This window comes from Hyposmocoma kahamanoa, unplaced genomic scaffold (genome assembly GCF_003589595.1).
Source record: "Hyposmocoma kahamanoa isolate Upper Pololo Valley unplaced genomic scaffold, ASM358959v1 64, whole genome shotgun sequence".
Classification (NCBI taxonomy): domain Eukaryota; kingdom Metazoa; phylum Arthropoda; class Insecta; order Lepidoptera; family Cosmopterigidae; genus Hyposmocoma; species Hyposmocoma kahamanoa.
In genome coordinates, this window is record NW_020653852.1 from 435,084 (window position 1) to 452,541 (window position 17,458).

The 17,458-nt window shown below is 41.1% G+C and overlaps 1 protein-coding gene across 5 annotated transcripts; it reads right to left on the reverse strand.

The window, feature by feature from the left end:
• Positions 1–675: 675 nt before the first annotated feature.
• LOC113230681 (protein VAC14 homolog) lies at positions 676–16,587 on the reverse strand. Of its 5 annotated transcripts, none has more exons than XM_026464721.1 (14): positions 16,487–16,587; positions 16,195–16,345; positions 12,937–13,167; positions 9,266–9,483; positions 9,037–9,157; positions 8,842–8,965; positions 8,547–8,779; positions 7,672–7,798; positions 7,498–7,603; positions 7,258–7,432; positions 7,072–7,190; positions 1,843–1,922; positions 1,626–1,776; positions 676–1,564 (listed from the first exon to the last, which is right to left on the reverse strand). In XM_026464721.1, exons 1-14 carry the CDS (start codon positions 16,585–16,587, stop codon positions 1,426–1,428), a joined length of 2,076 nt encoding a protein of 691 aa, XP_026320506.1. In that variant the 3' UTR covers positions 676–1,425. The 5 variants fall into 5 exon arrangements, with proteins under 5 accessions (XP_026320506.1, XP_026320505.1, XP_026320507.1 ...); XM_026464720.1 differs by having other exon boundaries at positions 676–1,567; XM_026464722.1 differs by having other exon boundaries at positions 676–1,567; positions 1,626–1,922; positions 7,258–7,365; positions 7,521–7,603.
• Positions 16,588–17,458: the final 871 nt, after the last annotated feature.

Consider the following 17,458-nt stretch of genomic DNA (forward strand, 5'->3'; position numbering starts at 1 on the left):
GGGGGTGGGCGCGGCGGGCGCGGGGGTGCGCGCGCTGCTGGCCGCGCACGACGAGCTGGCGACGCGCGTGGCCGGCAACTCGGCGCTGGTGGAGCGCCTGGCGCGGCTGTCGCAGCGGCTGCGGCCCTAGCGGCCGGCGCCCTGCGGTGCCCGGCCCGCGACCGCGAGCGCCAGGGCCGACTCGCCGAACGACGGCGGCGAGGGCGATTCCTCGATTCGCGTACAAAGTTCCGACGAGATCGCGATGACGTCTCTCGAGTCCGGAATTAAAACGGCAATCTACGAATCGGCCGCTTCGCGGGAGGCGGGCTCGGCGTGCCTCACCGGGAACGAGACTAGCGAAGACGAAGTAAAGAAAAGTAAATGTACTATTACCTAAATTGTGAATCTTTCCAAATAAGTACTATTTTTGTTTTCCGCCGTACGCCTTAATGAGTGAGTGAGATGCAGTCGACACCGCGATCTTTTTTAGGAATATTCATTTTTATCAACACATCATTTAGTGAGTAACCTCCTCCGACGCGCAGGTTTCTTCGAGACGTCTTCCTTCACGGTTACTAAACTTTTACAGATATGTGCACCTCAGATATTAAAATCACACCTACAGATCGCAACAGGTATTAGAATTGTTGAGAAACAATCTCCACTAAGCTAATTGCAAGTAATATACGAAATGTCTTGCATATGTATCTTGACAATGCGTACGTATTGTGAAGACTCCCTGTTAAAGTTACCTTTAGACATGTAAAGCGCATGTATCGCATAGTAAACGCGTGCTACGTATTAAATCTGCAAAATATGTACAATTTTTACGACTGAAATAAAAAACCCTTTTTTATATAGTTAAACTGTATTCTTACGTTGCAATATATTAATATTCAATATACTATTAAAGATATTTTGTTTTTTTTTTTACGAATTATGGAATGTAACTATACATTATGTTGAGTTTGGTTAGGACAAATGCATACATCCTAATCAAATCTAAATGTTGAAGTTGTTTGAACGCAATACTCATTTCGCTAAAGCGCCAGTCGGCCTTGTTTATTTACAAATATCTTTACTTCCCATATCGTTTGCATTCCGAAGCTTGCCTTGGCGGGGCCCCGGGCGGGCTTGACAAATTGGACTAGCCAGGTATTAATTAGGTTCGTTCTAGTAAGAAACGAGTAGGTATAAGCGGTGCTTTAAATTTGAAGCTGCATAGGTGATTGACCTCGCAACTAAGCTTATATCGACGGCAACGGGACCCGGTTCTCCCTGAAGTTGCCACGTTTCGATACGCAGCGTGCAAGATGAGATTCTGAGAATTATAGTTGCGACCTTTCGCGAGAATAAGAGCCACGGGCTAGTCAAATTTGAGTCGTCGGCCGCGGTCGCGCCAGGCGAGCCGGAAGCGCCATCGGAGACGAGTCGTCGGCGCGGCTACGCGAAGGGCTTGTCCAGCAGCTTGGCGCGGCTGCGGTCCACGAGGCGGAAGTCGCGGTGCGCGCGCTGCACGCGCGTGAACTCGCGCAGCAGCTCCTCGAAGTCGATGTCGGCCGGCGCCGGCGCCGCCGCCGCGCTGCTGCAACGGGCGACGCGTTCGAGCGGGCCGCGGCGGAGCGGGCCGCGTGCATACGTACAGCGCGAGCGGCTGGTCGAGCGCGGGCGCGCACTGCAGGCGGTTGCGCAGCGTGTGGAAGGCGTCGCTCTGCGGCAGCAGCATCAGCAGGCCGTACAGCGCGCCGCGCAGCGCCGCACTCTGCGCGCCGCTCAGCAGCTCCAGGCGCAGGTCTGCGACACACACCCGCTCGCCAGAGTCGCGCGGCGCGGCTCGCGGCTCGCGGCGCTCACACTCACATGCGAAGATCGGGGACTCGATGAGCTGCACCAGCTTGTCTACCTCCGTGAGGAAATCCACCGTGATCTCGAGGTCGCCGCTGGCCGAACCGTTCAGGGGATTATTATTCATCGTTCTTGCTACGAAAGTGAATAGCTAACAACCGAAACCCGGCGACTACATAAAATGCGTATAAAAAAGTTCAAATTGAGAGCGAACTTCATTTTGGACTGAAGTCGTACATTAAGCCGAACACTGTCGTAACTCAAAATTGCGAATTGAGAATAACACAATTTTTGAAATTTAAAAACAAAATTGAATAGACCATATTGCGAATAATGTAATTATTTTTATTTGTACATAATACTTAATTATCCATTTATGAACGAGAGTATACTCGTGTACTACACCTTTAAAATGAAAGTGACCTAATTAATAAATAAGAAAATAAGTTTATACCGTAAAACGACTTCAAAAATTATTGTTCAAATAATTGCTACTTTGGAACTGACTTATTAAGGCTCGAATGGCACAGACTTTACATAAGACTAAAATTCCACTCCTGCGTCGATATGTAAACACCACATTTAGTTTTTAAACTTTCGCGCTGCATTGTACTAACATTTGCAAACGAGCGGCCAGGTTGCACTGGCCGTGGTCACGGGCTGACAGAAACGTCGGGAAAATAGGTAGATGTGAAAAATACCTATTCGTATGTAAACGAGTTTATTCCCGTTTCCAAATGTTACCACATATGCATACATACATATAGTGTTGAATCTATATTTGGAAAGATGACACGCCAACACAGTTGATAAAAACGTAACTGATTAGCAATTTAACCGTTTTCGTTCCTTAAATTATCATTAATTTTTCACAAACGACATTAGTTTATTACTTAGACGACTCTCATTCACAATTAAAACAGTTTAATTTTGATAACGTCATTCATTAACAACTTGCTTAGCTGGCTTAATTACTGTTAGGTCAAATAACAACAGAAAAGTTTAAAAAAAAGTAACCTTATGGCGTTATAATAGTTTTTTTTTGCGAATGATATTTTTAAATTGTTAAATATTGGACATAAATCTGAATGTTTCATTATTATTTTCTCGGACTAACAAGGCCCCTTACCTATAGTCCTTCGATTAATAAATTATATAGCGTGATAATGTCACAATTTCAAAACTTATATCGCGTAATCCTGCTGTTAGGTAATTTTCCGAAAATTTGAAATAGTGGAAACACATTTTGACAGGTATCAACGTCAAACGTGAAAAATATCAGGAAAAATATTTATTTTTCTGAAAAATATGATATTTTCAAAATGGAAACTTTTCCATGATCCAACACTACGTATTGCCAAAAAGAATTTTGTGTTGGAAAATTCATTCTCAAGGTGGATTTTTCATTTTTAAATCGTGTTTTCTCAATTTCACAAATTTGAGTTACGATAGTATTCGGTATCATGTGCGAAATGTTTCAGAGCCCGCTCATTCCACAAATGGAACCCCACTGGTGGAATCTTAAAATTTGGCTCCACAAATCCCCACTAACGTGGCAATTGCTACGCAGTGGGAAATTGTGGAACAAATTCCCACCAAGATGTTATTTTACTTACTATATTTGATTTTTAAGTGACAAGTTCATGGTTAGCCGAAAACACCTATATAGATTTTTAGCGCTAATGTCACACCAAAGATACGATGCTTAATTGACTTTTCTTAATTTTAAAACGCAGTTTTGAACATCCTATAGAATATTGAGTTATTCTTAAACGAGTACTCGAACAATTTTCGCTCTTGAACGCGTAAGAAAAGTCAACTCGGGTATTAAATGGTTATTAAAAAATGTCTTGTTTCCTAATACATAAATAAAATAAAAATCTTTTATTTCGGACCACAGTAATCCATATAAATTAGTAGGTTAGTAACATAACAACTTAACTATGTTAGTTATTAGGGTTAGTACAATTACATAACTAAAAATTTATAAAATTAAAAATAAAGTGAGACGGACCTGGTAATGTAATACAATATTGATTACAAAGTAGTAAATTAATTTAAAATTGTAAAAGATTTTATTTGGTTGCATAACGAAATTTGGTTGCAATGATGAAAGCAAATTTATAATGAATCAACAAAACTTTCTTCACATTAATCATTTAAATTAAATATAATTGGTTAATTACTACTTGGTACTTGGTGCAACGGGCTGGTATCCGCAACTCGACGACAAAGCGCCTATTTTGCGTGTAATTGGTTAATTATCTCGGTGGGGATTTTTTTTCCCACAAATCCCCACTGCGTAGCCAGTACTACGTTAGTGGGGATTTGTGGAATATACTCAGCTGTTATCGCAGGTTTCTCAATATTTACAAAATGTAAGATTCGAATTTATGTTGACTTTTAGGATACAGAGTGGAACGTAATGACCGCAGAGCCGAAAACTCTGAAATCTTACATGCACTGTATTGTACTGATTTTTTTTCTCAAGTGTAGTTTTCGAGCTATTCAATGACAAGTATTTACTGTAAAACCTTACCAATCAAAATAAGTCCAACCGCAGGTTGACCGCGGTTGTCAACACTAATTATCAGCTCTTTAAGCGGTTGATCTCGATGATCAGCAAATAATATCCCATCAGTCGCTCCTTCGATCAACTACCACGTGAACGATTGTAATTAATTATGCGGTTTACTATTCCGCGAGAAATTAACACCCGACAATTCCGTGATAGACGGCCCAAAATTTACATTTACTAAAAAAATGCACCTCTGATGGAACAGCTTTTAATTATTAATCATAGGCTACAACGCACAGTTAAGATATACTATGGTGTCTCCGGAAACACTTAGCCCAGACCAATTTATAAAAGTTAAACGTTCTGAATGAGCTTGACAGAAATTCAACTCAACTCATCTGTGTCGCAAGGTTAAACTAAATTAAGTAAACACGTTCTACAACATGCGTTAAGTACTTTTTACAATATTTGCCCTGAACCTTAATCCCGCTCTACTACTATTCCATTTTGTAAAAATGTAACAAAGTGAAACTTGTATACGCTAAAAAATCCTACCAAAACTACTAGCCGCGTTGCTTTGAAATCGCCGCCTAGTTACCTAACGCGGGGCTAGCACAATACAGCTCAACTTGCGCCAGGTTTCTATGAGAGAATAGCAATATCTCGCGCTTTACGTCGCGTCGCAATCGCGCAAGTCGCTAGCCCTACTGGTTACCTACTTACGTCGATTATCAGCATTTATTTATTTATTGAAAGATACACCATCCACTTAATACAATCTTCGAAAATAATAATTATACACACGTTTAATAATATTTTTTTTTTACCTATTAAACACGTTTAATAGGTAAATTAAATAATACACACGTTTACCATACAAGGTGCCACGTCGTTACAGTGCTAAAAAACACATAGATAGCATGGTTGCTAAAGCCTCCAGGTCCCTCGGATTTGTCATGCGCTGTGCAAAGGATTTTACCCAAGTGAAAACTCTCAAGATATTGTACTGCTCATTTGTCCGCAGCATCTTGGAATATGCCAGCCAAATTTGGAATCCACGATACGATACTTATATTTCGCGTTTAGAAAATATTCAAAAAAAAATTATTCGTTTTCTTTGTTACCGTACAAATGACTCTAACAATACTTTTAGCTATTACTCCCTTTGTAAGAAGCACCATCTGTTACCTCTAGTATTACGTCGTGAGATAGGTGACTTGATGTTTCTATTAAAAATAGCATCAAGCTCCATTGACTGTCCAGAACTGCTATCTCAGTTATTGCTGAGAGTCCCCTGTAAGTCATTAAGAAATAATTCGCTATTGTATCTACCACCATCTCATACAAATTATAGACAGGACGAGTTTATGTGGCGTGCCAGCAGTAGCTTTAATGAATTGTGTAAAATCATTAACCTAGATTTATTTAATACAAGTGTGACTTCGGCGAGGAATGCGTTGGTGAGGCATTTTTGTGACTCCTGTTGATGTTTACTTTTTAATTTTTCTCTATGTTTGTAATTGATTATTTTTTCTTTCTTGAAAATTGTGTGCTAGAACTTGAAAATCGATTGTTATTTGTGAGGACCTGTAATTGGCTTTATGTCGTTATTATTATTACTTAATTTAGTTTTAAGCTGTTGGTCTTCCTAATAAATAAATAAAAATAAAATAAAATAAAAAAAGTGTTATAATATATAAGCATTTATCGGGAGATCGTTTATTTTTTCTGCTTCTCTCAATTGCATATTTGGAAATACACTAGTACTACAACAAAAAAGTCTGTAAAGTTATCTAACTGGGCGACGAAATACTTTCATAGATTTCTCATAGATGGCGCTGCGGCTAAAAAGTCGTTGAAAACCAAATACAAAGATCCGACAACAAGCACATAGAAAAATCGTGAGGTCCGCTGGTTTGTTCCGTGGCTTAGTTGGCATTGCGTGCCAGAGCACGGTTTGCTAGAAAACGTCATCGGTTCGAATCCAGCCGGATAAGTGTTCGAACTTTATATTAATAATTATTAATAATAATAACGCACACACTCAACATAGCCCCGCACTAGGGAAACCCTGTGTCGCGGATGCCATGGGCACATACATAGACAACCACAAATTACACCCAAACTGACGAGAGAAATAAATGAATAGAAATATCTATATGGCCTACCATATAAATATTTCTCCCGGCCCGGGATCGAACCTGGGACCTCTGCGTGGCGGTCTTGCATGGTAACCGTTCGGCCACGGAGGCAGTTCATTATAACAAACTAGTGGAATAATTTCACAAAAAATAATTGAATATCAATTTAATAAAAAATTAATAATACTATAACAATTTGGTAAGTGTAAAAATCAAAGACTGCGCAACAGCGAGTTTTTAGTGTACTTGTAATTGGTTAAAATGTAATGGGAATAAATCGCAACTCGGAGGTCTGGCAGAAACCGGTCTTATTTTTGAGTAAGTATTATCTTTTAGTTGTGTCAATAACCGCCTGTTTACTTATTCATTTTAGGTCGTGACTAACTTATAGGAACGTCTGCGGCTTTGTCCGCAAAGCGTGGGCATAACGGACTTCGTTCTCGCGAATGCGCGATCATTCGTCTCTGATCGTTCGTGCGTTATTAGTACCGTTCCAACCCGTACAAACGCATTTAGGGCCGGTTTCCTCTAAATGAATTTGAATCGAGTTCGTCCGCGCGAACGACCGGCGCGAGCAAAGGATACAAGGTGGAGATGAGCGCGTTGCAGTGGCCGTAGTTGTGCGTGAGCAGGCACAGCGCCAGCAGCGACACGCCGCTGTGGCACCAGCACGCGTACAGCCGCTTGAACAGCTCGTGCGTGGCCTGCGGCAGCCAAAGGTCAGCGGGGCGCGGAGCGCGGAGGCCGGGGCGCGGCGGGACGCGGCCGTACCGGCTTGTCGAAGGCGCGCAGCTGCTGGCGCAGGTCGTACAGCTCGGCCGCCGTCAGCAGGATGGTGCCGAGCACGTCCACCATGGTGGCCACGAAGCGTAGGTCGCGCTCGCGCTGCAGGCAGCAGGCCAGCGCGCGGTACACCTCCTCGGCGTTCAGCAGCACGCACAGCTGCCTGCAAAGGCGGCTCGGCTCAGCGGCTCGGCGGCTCGGCCTCTAACGCCCCGCCCGCCGCCGCACCTGATGATGAAGGCGCCGCGGTCCTCGAGCAGGTTCTCGTCGGCGGCCAGCAGCCGCAGCAGCGCGCGCAGGAAGTTGTAGTAGTACGGGCTGGAGTCCAGGTCGCCTGCGCAACAACCGTCTCGTGACGCGGCGCCGTCTCCCCGCGCGCCGCGGAGGAACGAGCACGAGCACCCGGCCGCTGCGTGGAGCTGGAGCAGATCTCCGCCAGCACGGCGAGGCTGCGGCGCACCACGTCGTCGGCGCCGTCCGTCAGGCTGCTCACCACCACCGTGAACACCTTGTCCGTCTCCTGCAGCATCTGCGCACCGACGTCGTCGTGGAAGCACCGCACGCGCGGCGCCTTCGACCGAGGTCAACGTGCCGCGCCCTTCGAAATGCGGTTTCCCCGGCACGAGGACACCACCGTTCCTTGCCGATGTACATTACGACGTTTTAGTATGATTGCACGTGGCCAACTTGACTATAATGCAACAAACGAAACCCTCGGTCCAGAAGCCTATGTTCTTGCCACTACAGCCATGGCCGGTAAAGATTTTTTTAATTTGTAGCACGACTTACTTCCTTACATAGTTCAAGTTCAAGCAAGGAGGTTACATACGTTCAAAATTAAAACATTCGCTTAAAATGTTATCTAAACATAAATTGAATTGCAATTCAGCCACATACTGCTTAAACTCTTTTAAGTAGTATTAAAAATTTGTTGTAATTAAACTTAATTATTCTGTGTATAAAAATTTAGCCATTTTCTTTTAATACTCCATCACAGCTGTATGCATCTACGGAAAGAAACCGCCTTTTGCCAAATCCATAATTATTGTCTTGAGGACCACAATTAAATGTGATGAAAAACATCGTATGTATCACGGACGGTAAAAAGAAACTCGAGTGTTAAAGCCCTCGGAATTCAGTTTCGAGCTTCTAATAGGCACCCGTTAATCATTTCCTATTCACTGTCATATTACACAATATACTATTGCAGTTTGGAAAGGTAATAAGGGCCGAATAAGAAAGACGGAGAATTCCCATCTGCAAACATTTCGACTGACCTCAGCGGGCAACTTGTTATAAAGCTGCAGTATCCAGTCGAGCGCGGCCACTTTGGTATGGACGGAGTTATGGTGCAGCATCTGGGTGAGCACCCCCACCACCGAGGCCACCCGGAGACCCTCGCCGTCCTCTTCCCCCTCGCCCTTCCGCGGCGGGTCCGGCGCGGGGGCCGCCTCCGCCACGACCAGCTTGCTCAGCTGGAAGTTGACCGTGGCCGCCGTCTCGCGGATGTCTGGCGCGCGCTAAGGAAACGTGGCGAGCGAGGGCGCGGGCGCGGGGCAATGGCAAGGATACTGTTGCGCGGGTCGTCGGCGTAGGCCAGGCACGGCAGCACGGCGGCCAGCACGCCCGACGCGAACGGCAGCAGCGCCGCGCCCGCCAGCTCCACGAACTCCTTCAGCCACGTGATCGCCGTCAGCTGCAAACAACGCCCGTGTGCACTGCGCCGCCGGCCTCGGCCGACCCTCCCGACCCTCCCGCCGCACTCACCTGCACCATCTCTTCGGGCGACTGCGCGTGCGTGATGAGGATGTTGATCATGGCCTGGAAGTCGGCGCGCGAGGGGTCCTTCTTGATGCTGCGCAGGAACTCGCTCAGCTGCACGTCGCACCTGCGAACGACGACGACTCTGTACCGAGTGGACGGATCTCAAATTTCCTGTGCCGATGCCGGTTCGGAAGAAATGTTTCCCCAGGCTCCGCTGCTCTTAGCGACTCACATCCTCCGAATCTCGGAGTTGGGGTCGTCGAGCATCTTGAAAAGGCCGTCTAGCAGCTCGGGCAGAAACTCCAGCAGATGGATGTCGGGCACGGCGTCCAGAACGGCCACCCACGACACGAGGAACTGCCGCGCGAAAGCGTTGCGCGTGTACATGCGCTCGCGCAGCAGCGGCACGAACGCCGCCAGTTCGAACGACGCGCTCTCTGTCACTATGTCCTGCGGAACCAGCGCCACTATTTATTTCATCGGATAATTTGGATTCTACCTCTTCTACAAAAGTTTGTTTAAACCATTCATGTTGTATAAAGAGATGATATTATTCTAATTTATATGTAAGTAATAGATATTTTTAAAACATGGAAAATTCAGTCCTCTCCATTAGCATCGTCACACTTAAAAGGGGCCATACCAGTGATATACTGAGTTATCGTTTTGATAAAAAGGAACAGTACATCTCTTCACAATAGACATTTAAATCAAATTATTAATATTAATACGTGTTGAGATACTGAAAAACGAATTTGAGATTAAATCCTCAGTATATGTTCATTTGCATTGAGGCAACAAAATATGTCTCTTTTTCTTTTAAAACAGGGAATTTTTGTTACTTAAAAAGGAAATTTGGATAAAAGATCCGGAAGAGACAATAAAGAGATCATGCGAGGAGAAGTAAATATTAGATATAAACAAACAATTTATGAATACAATAATAATAATAACGCACACACTCAACATAGCCCCGCATTAGGGAAACCCTGTGTCGGGGGTGCCATGGATACACATGTAGACGACCATAAATTACACCCAAACGAGAGAAATAAATGTAGGCCATACAAATATTTCTCCCGGCCCTGGAATCGGACCTGGGACCTCTGCGTGATAATCACAGATGGTAACCGTTCGGCCACGAAGGCAGTTAATATAAATATAGGAGATATACAACAATTTAGTTTTTAAATTATTTTGTAAAATAAATTTATATACACTACTCCCCTAGAGTTATTGGACAATAACAAAAGATGAATAAAAGTAAGAAGAAACTTACGAGGTGAAAACAAACACAACAAATCAACAACAGCAGTAGAACTCCTTGTGAAAGAGTTCGTCCAATAATATACTGCCACCTTACCTATTTCTGCCGCCAAGCACTAATGTAAGCATTACTGCGTTCCGGTTTTGAAGGGTAAGAGTGCTGGTGAAATTACAGGCACATGGGACTTGTCAACTTATGTCTCATGGTGATGGGCGCAGTGGCAGTGCCCCTCAGATCTTTGCAATTTAAAGCTCTGAATAGCACTGCAACTGTTATGGACAGGTGTGTGGCTCACCATCAGGCGCACGACTTGTTCGTCCCGTCACTTGATATAATAAAAAAAATTCAAATTTCGAAATGGTAAAATAATGTTACCTCTGTAGTCTTCAATTCAAGAAAGTTAAAGTACAAAGAATTAAATAACGTATTAGTAATTGAGTTGAACACAGCCAACGAGTTGTAAACGTGCGTAGTTCGGCGATAACACGACGATAATGGTGAATCGGGTAATAAATATATTTTTTACTTGACACTTAGTTGCGCGTGAATCACATGCTACGGTCGGAAAAAAGTGTTCTACGTATATAGATACACGGCTACAAGGAGCGACATAGAGTTGTTAAAACTACCAAATATTAATTAATTACTTTTTCGGATTCCGGATTTCCAGAAATGGTGTTACTTACTGCATTGTAGACAAACTACTGACCTATGAAGTCGAAGTTGAATTTTAAAGTAATTCTAATGGTGCCATGTAAAAAACTGCCGTTCCGTCAATTGATCGTCAAGTGACCGTCAATATGCGGGCGCGGTTCAGTATCTAAAGCTAGGAAGGGGCGGAGAGTGACCATTCTCGTTACTTATTTATTCCCTGCTTTGGTAAAAGGTCAGTTATCTACTGCATTTTTTTACATGGTACCATTAGAATTACTTTTAAATCCAACTTCGACTCCTAGGTCAGTAATTTTGTCTTACGATGCAGTAAAACCATTTCCGGAAATCCGGAATTCGACAAAGTAATTAATTAGTATTTGGCGGTTTTAACAACCCTGTGACGCTCCTTGTAGCCGTGTATGTATATATGTGGAACACCTTTTTAGAATCATTGGCCATTATTTATGAATATGTTAATAAAAATAAATAAATAAAATATTCACGGCGCATTCTTCGCTATGGTAATTTCAATAATGAAACGTGTAGCATCGACGCTACGAAGAGTCGTATGACGTATGAACAAGTGCGGTGCAGGCAAATGCTGATCTGCGTCTTTTACACACATAAAGCTCACGCCCTTGTCTCTCAGGAGAGCAGATTCCTACGACCACTTTTGTGTGGATCTGGAAACGGTGTACGATTAGATTATAGAGTACGACGTAAAGATATGAGACACTGCCCAAATGAGGCGCAGTAATAGCTTTCTCCCCACTATCGGCAAACATAGTGAAACCAATGACAACGGTCGCATCACGGCCTCATAAAAATATTCACAAATGAAGGTAGAGATCTTCTAATAGAATAATCATGTTGTAGTCGGTGATTGTCGCAAGAATATTATTAAAAACGCCTGAACCTATGCTCACATCACTGATTGGCAGCAGAAATAGGTGTGTGGTGGCAGTACTTCCCTGGGCGAACTCTTTCATAAGGAACTCTACTGCTACTCAAACTATGCTCACAATCACAACAGCAAGTAATGATCAAAATCAGTATTTATAAAACCTGTACATTATTCGACCAATCCTGATGTACAGTTTAGAAGCCTAAACTCTTAGTAACAAAAAGGAACACGTTAAGAAAAATTCAATAGCTGGTCCCGTGGTCCACGGAGAAGATGGAAGCTGAAGGATAAGAATAAACTTGGAAATATAGAGGGATTTAACATCTGAGTCCAACAAATAATTTGTGCACTGACGTAAATGTTTGTGGAGCGTCACTGGCATCGCTGACTTGCGAAGCTAGTAAATATGTATGTGAACGGCAACAATGGCATGAGTAGGACGCGAGACAGAACCAAGTCCTGTCTACTGCTCACAGAGGCCAAGATCTACTTTAAGTTGCTGAGCCAACGTAATAAGTTTTAAGTGATCGCACACTTGTTCGAGCCGAAAAAATCGACCGCGCCGAACGAAACAAAGTTTCTTTAGGCCTAGCACACCTGTTCCCTATATGTTCCCTCTGTGGTGTAACTATGTTTCATTATTATGTGAAGTGAACAATACAATAATTATGTACCTACATAGTGATGGAATTTGATGAGGTTTTTATGTCACTTCTTTATTGATGGAAGATGAAGAAAGTGAAATACGTTTGACTTAACGTGGAAAAAGCTCTTAAGTTTCTCTCTTAGGTTTTCGAGTTCTTAAGTTTTCGTGATTGCTACACATTACAAATGAAACTATTTTTCCGGATATAAATCGAGTACATTCGTTTTTTCAAATATCTGATAACATTATCCAAATTCGTATGGGAGTTGGGTACTTTGGGAAGTTTTCCGGCGATTCGACCGACTCGGCGATAAGACGTATGTGAGTACATTCATAACGATTTCATACAACGAATTCTAAAATTCGATTCTTTCGGCTCGGCAAGTGTCACCTTCACGCGAAAATTGCACAGGTGCTTTCTGCGACGCTTACCTTAACAAGTCTGTCAAGCAGTTCTGCGCCCTGCTTGACCTGCGGTTCCGGGTCGGCGGCCAAGCGAGCGAGCGCGTCGAACACGAGCGGGAAGTGCGGCAGCGTGTGCTCGCGCGCGATCTTCACCACATTGAACAGCGCCTCCGCCGCTTGGTAGCGCACGCGTGACTCGCTCTCGCTGAAGCACGCCAGGATCGGGTGGATCAACTCCGGCAGATACGCAACACAGCCCTACAGAACAGAATATCATGGATCATAACTTTATTAAAACAAATGTTTTTGATCACAACCAATACTAATTAAGGTAAAATCTATTATTTATCAAAGAAAAAATGCTGGTCTGCCACGCAGAGGTCCCGGGTTCGATTCCCAGGCCAGGAGAAATATTTGTATGGCCTACATTTATTTCTCTCATCAGTTTGGGTGTAATTTGTGGTTGTGTATGTTTCCCTAGTGCGGGGCTGAGTGTACGCAGTATAATTATTATTATACAGTTGTAGATATTTAAAAAAAATGTTCTAAACAAAATCATTCTAAATGGAACTGGTTTTTAAAAAATAACTTTTCCCAAATACATCTAGACATCAATGCTGCTCTGATGTCATATTATTGTATTGCCTTTAAGTTTTACTCATCATAATACTTTCCACATAGCGTGGGTACAGTGATGTTTGAGATTTAGAAGTTACTAGAGACGTAGATATGATGTAAAAACAACTAAATTTTGAGGTAATTTATTTTTATCACTTTCTTTCTATTTAATGTAATTTTTATATCAAATTAGTGTTGAGAAGTAATATAACAAAAGTATGTCTTTTTGTAATCTGATTGAGAGATTATTTAAAAATGTCACAGTACCCATCCTATGTGAAATGAACTATAGTTGTGCAAATTAATAATAGGGGTTAAAGTATGAAATTGCCGATTTGTACTGAAAATCTAAATTGTTTATTTTTTAAATTTTTAACAAATTTATTTAATCAAAATAGTTGCCATTATTATCTATACATTGCTGCCATCTAATGGGAAGGTTATTAATGCCTTTGCGATAGAACTCCGACGATCTAGACTGCACAAACTGTGTGAAAGCATTTTGTACTGCCTCCTGGGAAGAAAACTTCTTGTCACGTAGATAATTGTCCAAATCACGAAAAAAATGGTAGTCCGTTGGAGCAAGGTCTGGTGAATTCGGAGGATGACGAATGGTTTCTAACGTCAGTTCCTGAAGGGTCAAAATGGTTTCTCGTGCTGTGTGAGGTCTCGCGTTGTCGTGGAGCAATAATGGTGAAGATCGATTCATGAGTCGGGGCTGTTTTACTGCTAGTTTTGTCAACATGGTTCGGAGTTCGGCACAATAGACATCTGCCGTTATTGCTTGACCAGATCGGAGAAAACTATAGTGAATAACACCATGCTGAGACCACCAAACAGTTACCATTACCTTTTTATTGGTAAGTTTTGCTTTAGGACACTGTTGTGGCATTTGACCTGGGGTCAGCCATTGCATTTTTCTTTTCCGGTTATCATAAAGAATCCACTTTTCATCACATGTTACAATTCGATCCAATATTCCTTCATTTCTGTACCGGTTCAACAAGGCTACACAAGTTTCAACACGCGTTTCTTTCTGCAGATTAGTCAAATCATGAGGCACCCATTTTTCGTATTTTTTTATTTTATTGATTTGACGCAAGTGAGTCAATATTGTGGGTAAGGTAACGTTAAACCATGCCGCTAATTCCTGGGTAGTTTGATTAGGATCGGCTTCCACTATCTCTCTTAATTCATCGTTATTCACTTGTGTGGGCGGTCTTCCTCGTGACTCGTTCTTTAAGTCGAAATTTCCATCACGAAAGCGTTTAAACCAAAATCGCACGGTGCGTTCATTAGTAGACCCCTCTCCAAACGCAGCATTGATATTGCGGGCTGTTTCTGCCGCGTTAGTTCCGCGTCGGAACTCGTATTCAAAAATCACTCGAATTTTCGCAGTATCCATCTTTCTTGTCTAAATTGAATAACAAAAACAATTGAAAGTCGATATTCAAATGTTTCAAATTTAAAAAAAAAAAAATCACAGAAACCATTTGAAAAAAGTTTCATTCGAAAACCTCAAACCATGAAGATTCTATGAAAATTCAAAGAACCTATTGCAATAAAACGGCAATTTCATACTTTAACCCCTAATATATTCCCAACAAACAAGTCAAAATTATTGATACATGACCATTTCATTGATATGTTAAACATGTTCTACACATGCGTAGGGTAGTAGTCTAGATGTGGCATTTCACTAGAATTAAGTAATTTTGTATTGTACTAACCATAGCACATAAGAAAAATTTACTGTATTACTAACATTATTATGGATCATTGTCCAAAATAAATAATTCTATTTAAATAAAAAAAAAAAACAATAAATTAATAAACATTTTGTGAGAATGTAAATCTATTAGGAATGCTTTTAAGTGCAAGCAGACTCGCCTGCTGGAAAATCAAAAGGAAAGCTCTTAACTTTTTCCAGCACCTATTTATTAAATACTTTTATACAAATTTCAGAAACATTTATTGAAATTTGTTATGTAATATGTGTTGAATACAGCTATTCTTAAAACAATAACTTTTTGTTGTGAGTATACTAGTTGCTTGATGTAAGTGTAGTAGTACATTCAAGTAAGTATGCTTGCATATGTTTATCCGTGACCCCACTTGAGTCTTAACTGTAAAATCAGTGCTGGGAACACATTGCGATTTCCAGCAAATACTAAGTTTGTGACCCTTTTGTTACAGTGGCTGGCACCACACAAAGTATCTCTATATATAGTGCTCTTTTTATTATTTGTGTGAATAGTTAGTGTCTTAATTTAATATAATTTTTTTAAATACATTTTTGTTTTGCTATGTTTGTGTTTTTGTTTCATCATTATTTATTTATATTTTACATTGAATGTTTTGACTATGTTTTGTTTTTGTTCTGTTTTTTTCTTTTCTTTTTTTTCTTTTGTGATCTCAATGTGGTAAGCAAATAAATGTACTTTCTTTCTTTCTAAATTTATAATTATTTTCTTTCCACACAACATACTTCTGCAGCTTCATTGCTGTCAATCAGGAAAGAATTTAGTAAATTAGCCTTACTTTGTTATTTACCTTACCCAGTTTGCATGAACAAAAATTAAGCTAATTTTCGTGATTAACATTATTAATTATAACTTTAGGGAAGACTAAAAGTTTTTTTACTAATAAAACTATGAAAGTTGTAACCTTCCCCAGTCCCACAGCAACTGACGACAAACCCATAAGGGCTCCGTTCTTGACGTTGGGGCTGGTGGACGACATCAAGTCTTGACCTAACACCCGGATCAGCCGCTTGATCTGGCTCGTGTTGTTCGCATCACTGAAGTCTTTTACCATCCTGAAAACACGTTACACAGCACGTTCACACTTTAATGGCAGGTTTGACATATTGTATTGGACTTTGCTGACATTTTAAAAAACCAAATATATTTATAAGAATCAAACAAATAAGGAAAGTGTATAAAAAGTGTATAAATACTTTTCAATTTCTACACCGGCAAATTTCCTTTTTTCGTATATTTTTTCGCATAGCCCGCGGACGCAGGCTATGCTCAGCGGCGCGTAATCTCTTTCAGACATTATTTAAAAGAGTTTTCGACGCTATTTCATTAGTTATAGCAAAAATTTAATAAGTAAAACACCCAACGACACCGTCACCCACTTGTCAAATAAATTTCGATTTTTTTTCCTTCGTTCCGTTTGGAACAGACGAAGGTCAGAGACCATACTGCCTAGTCATTAGTTTCTATTTTTCTTCAGCAGGTTTGTTTTATTCCAGATGCTCAAGTCAGGATCTGAGTATGATTTCAAGCACTGGAAATACGACCCTAATGGCAGGGACTCGAGTATGATTTCGAGTGCTTTAAACTTTTAACTCTACGATCTACTCAGATCCTTCGTATTTCAGTAAGAGCTGTGTAAAACCTTTAGTTTAAAATATGAATTATCCAGATACTAAAACACGATACGTAATGTTAATTAAATATTAACGTCAAATCCTTGTAATTTGACAATTTTGTTTTGTTTTGGTCATTCATAATGTCATCGTCAATTATATCGACGGAGCTAACACTTTAAAAAGAATAATAAACTAAACTAAATATTACCTACTGTGCTACTTACATAACTAAATTAAGTAAGGGTATATATGTCAACCTATTTACAAGGAGATCCTGAACAACTACGTATCTAAAAAATCTATTAATCAAGTATGAAAATTATTTTGTTCACTAGTATGTAAGAAAATAATATAGATAATAATTTATTGTTTTATTAATTAGAAGGAATTTATAAAAATAATTACTTTTTTTTTAATCGTCGTGTGACCTTGACAAATAAAATTCTACCAATCCCATTTGTCAAAATGTCAAGTCAAATGGACAAAAATAAAATAACGTAACAACCTCTTAACTTTAGTGTTCTCCCCCCATATTGTTACTCTATGTAAATT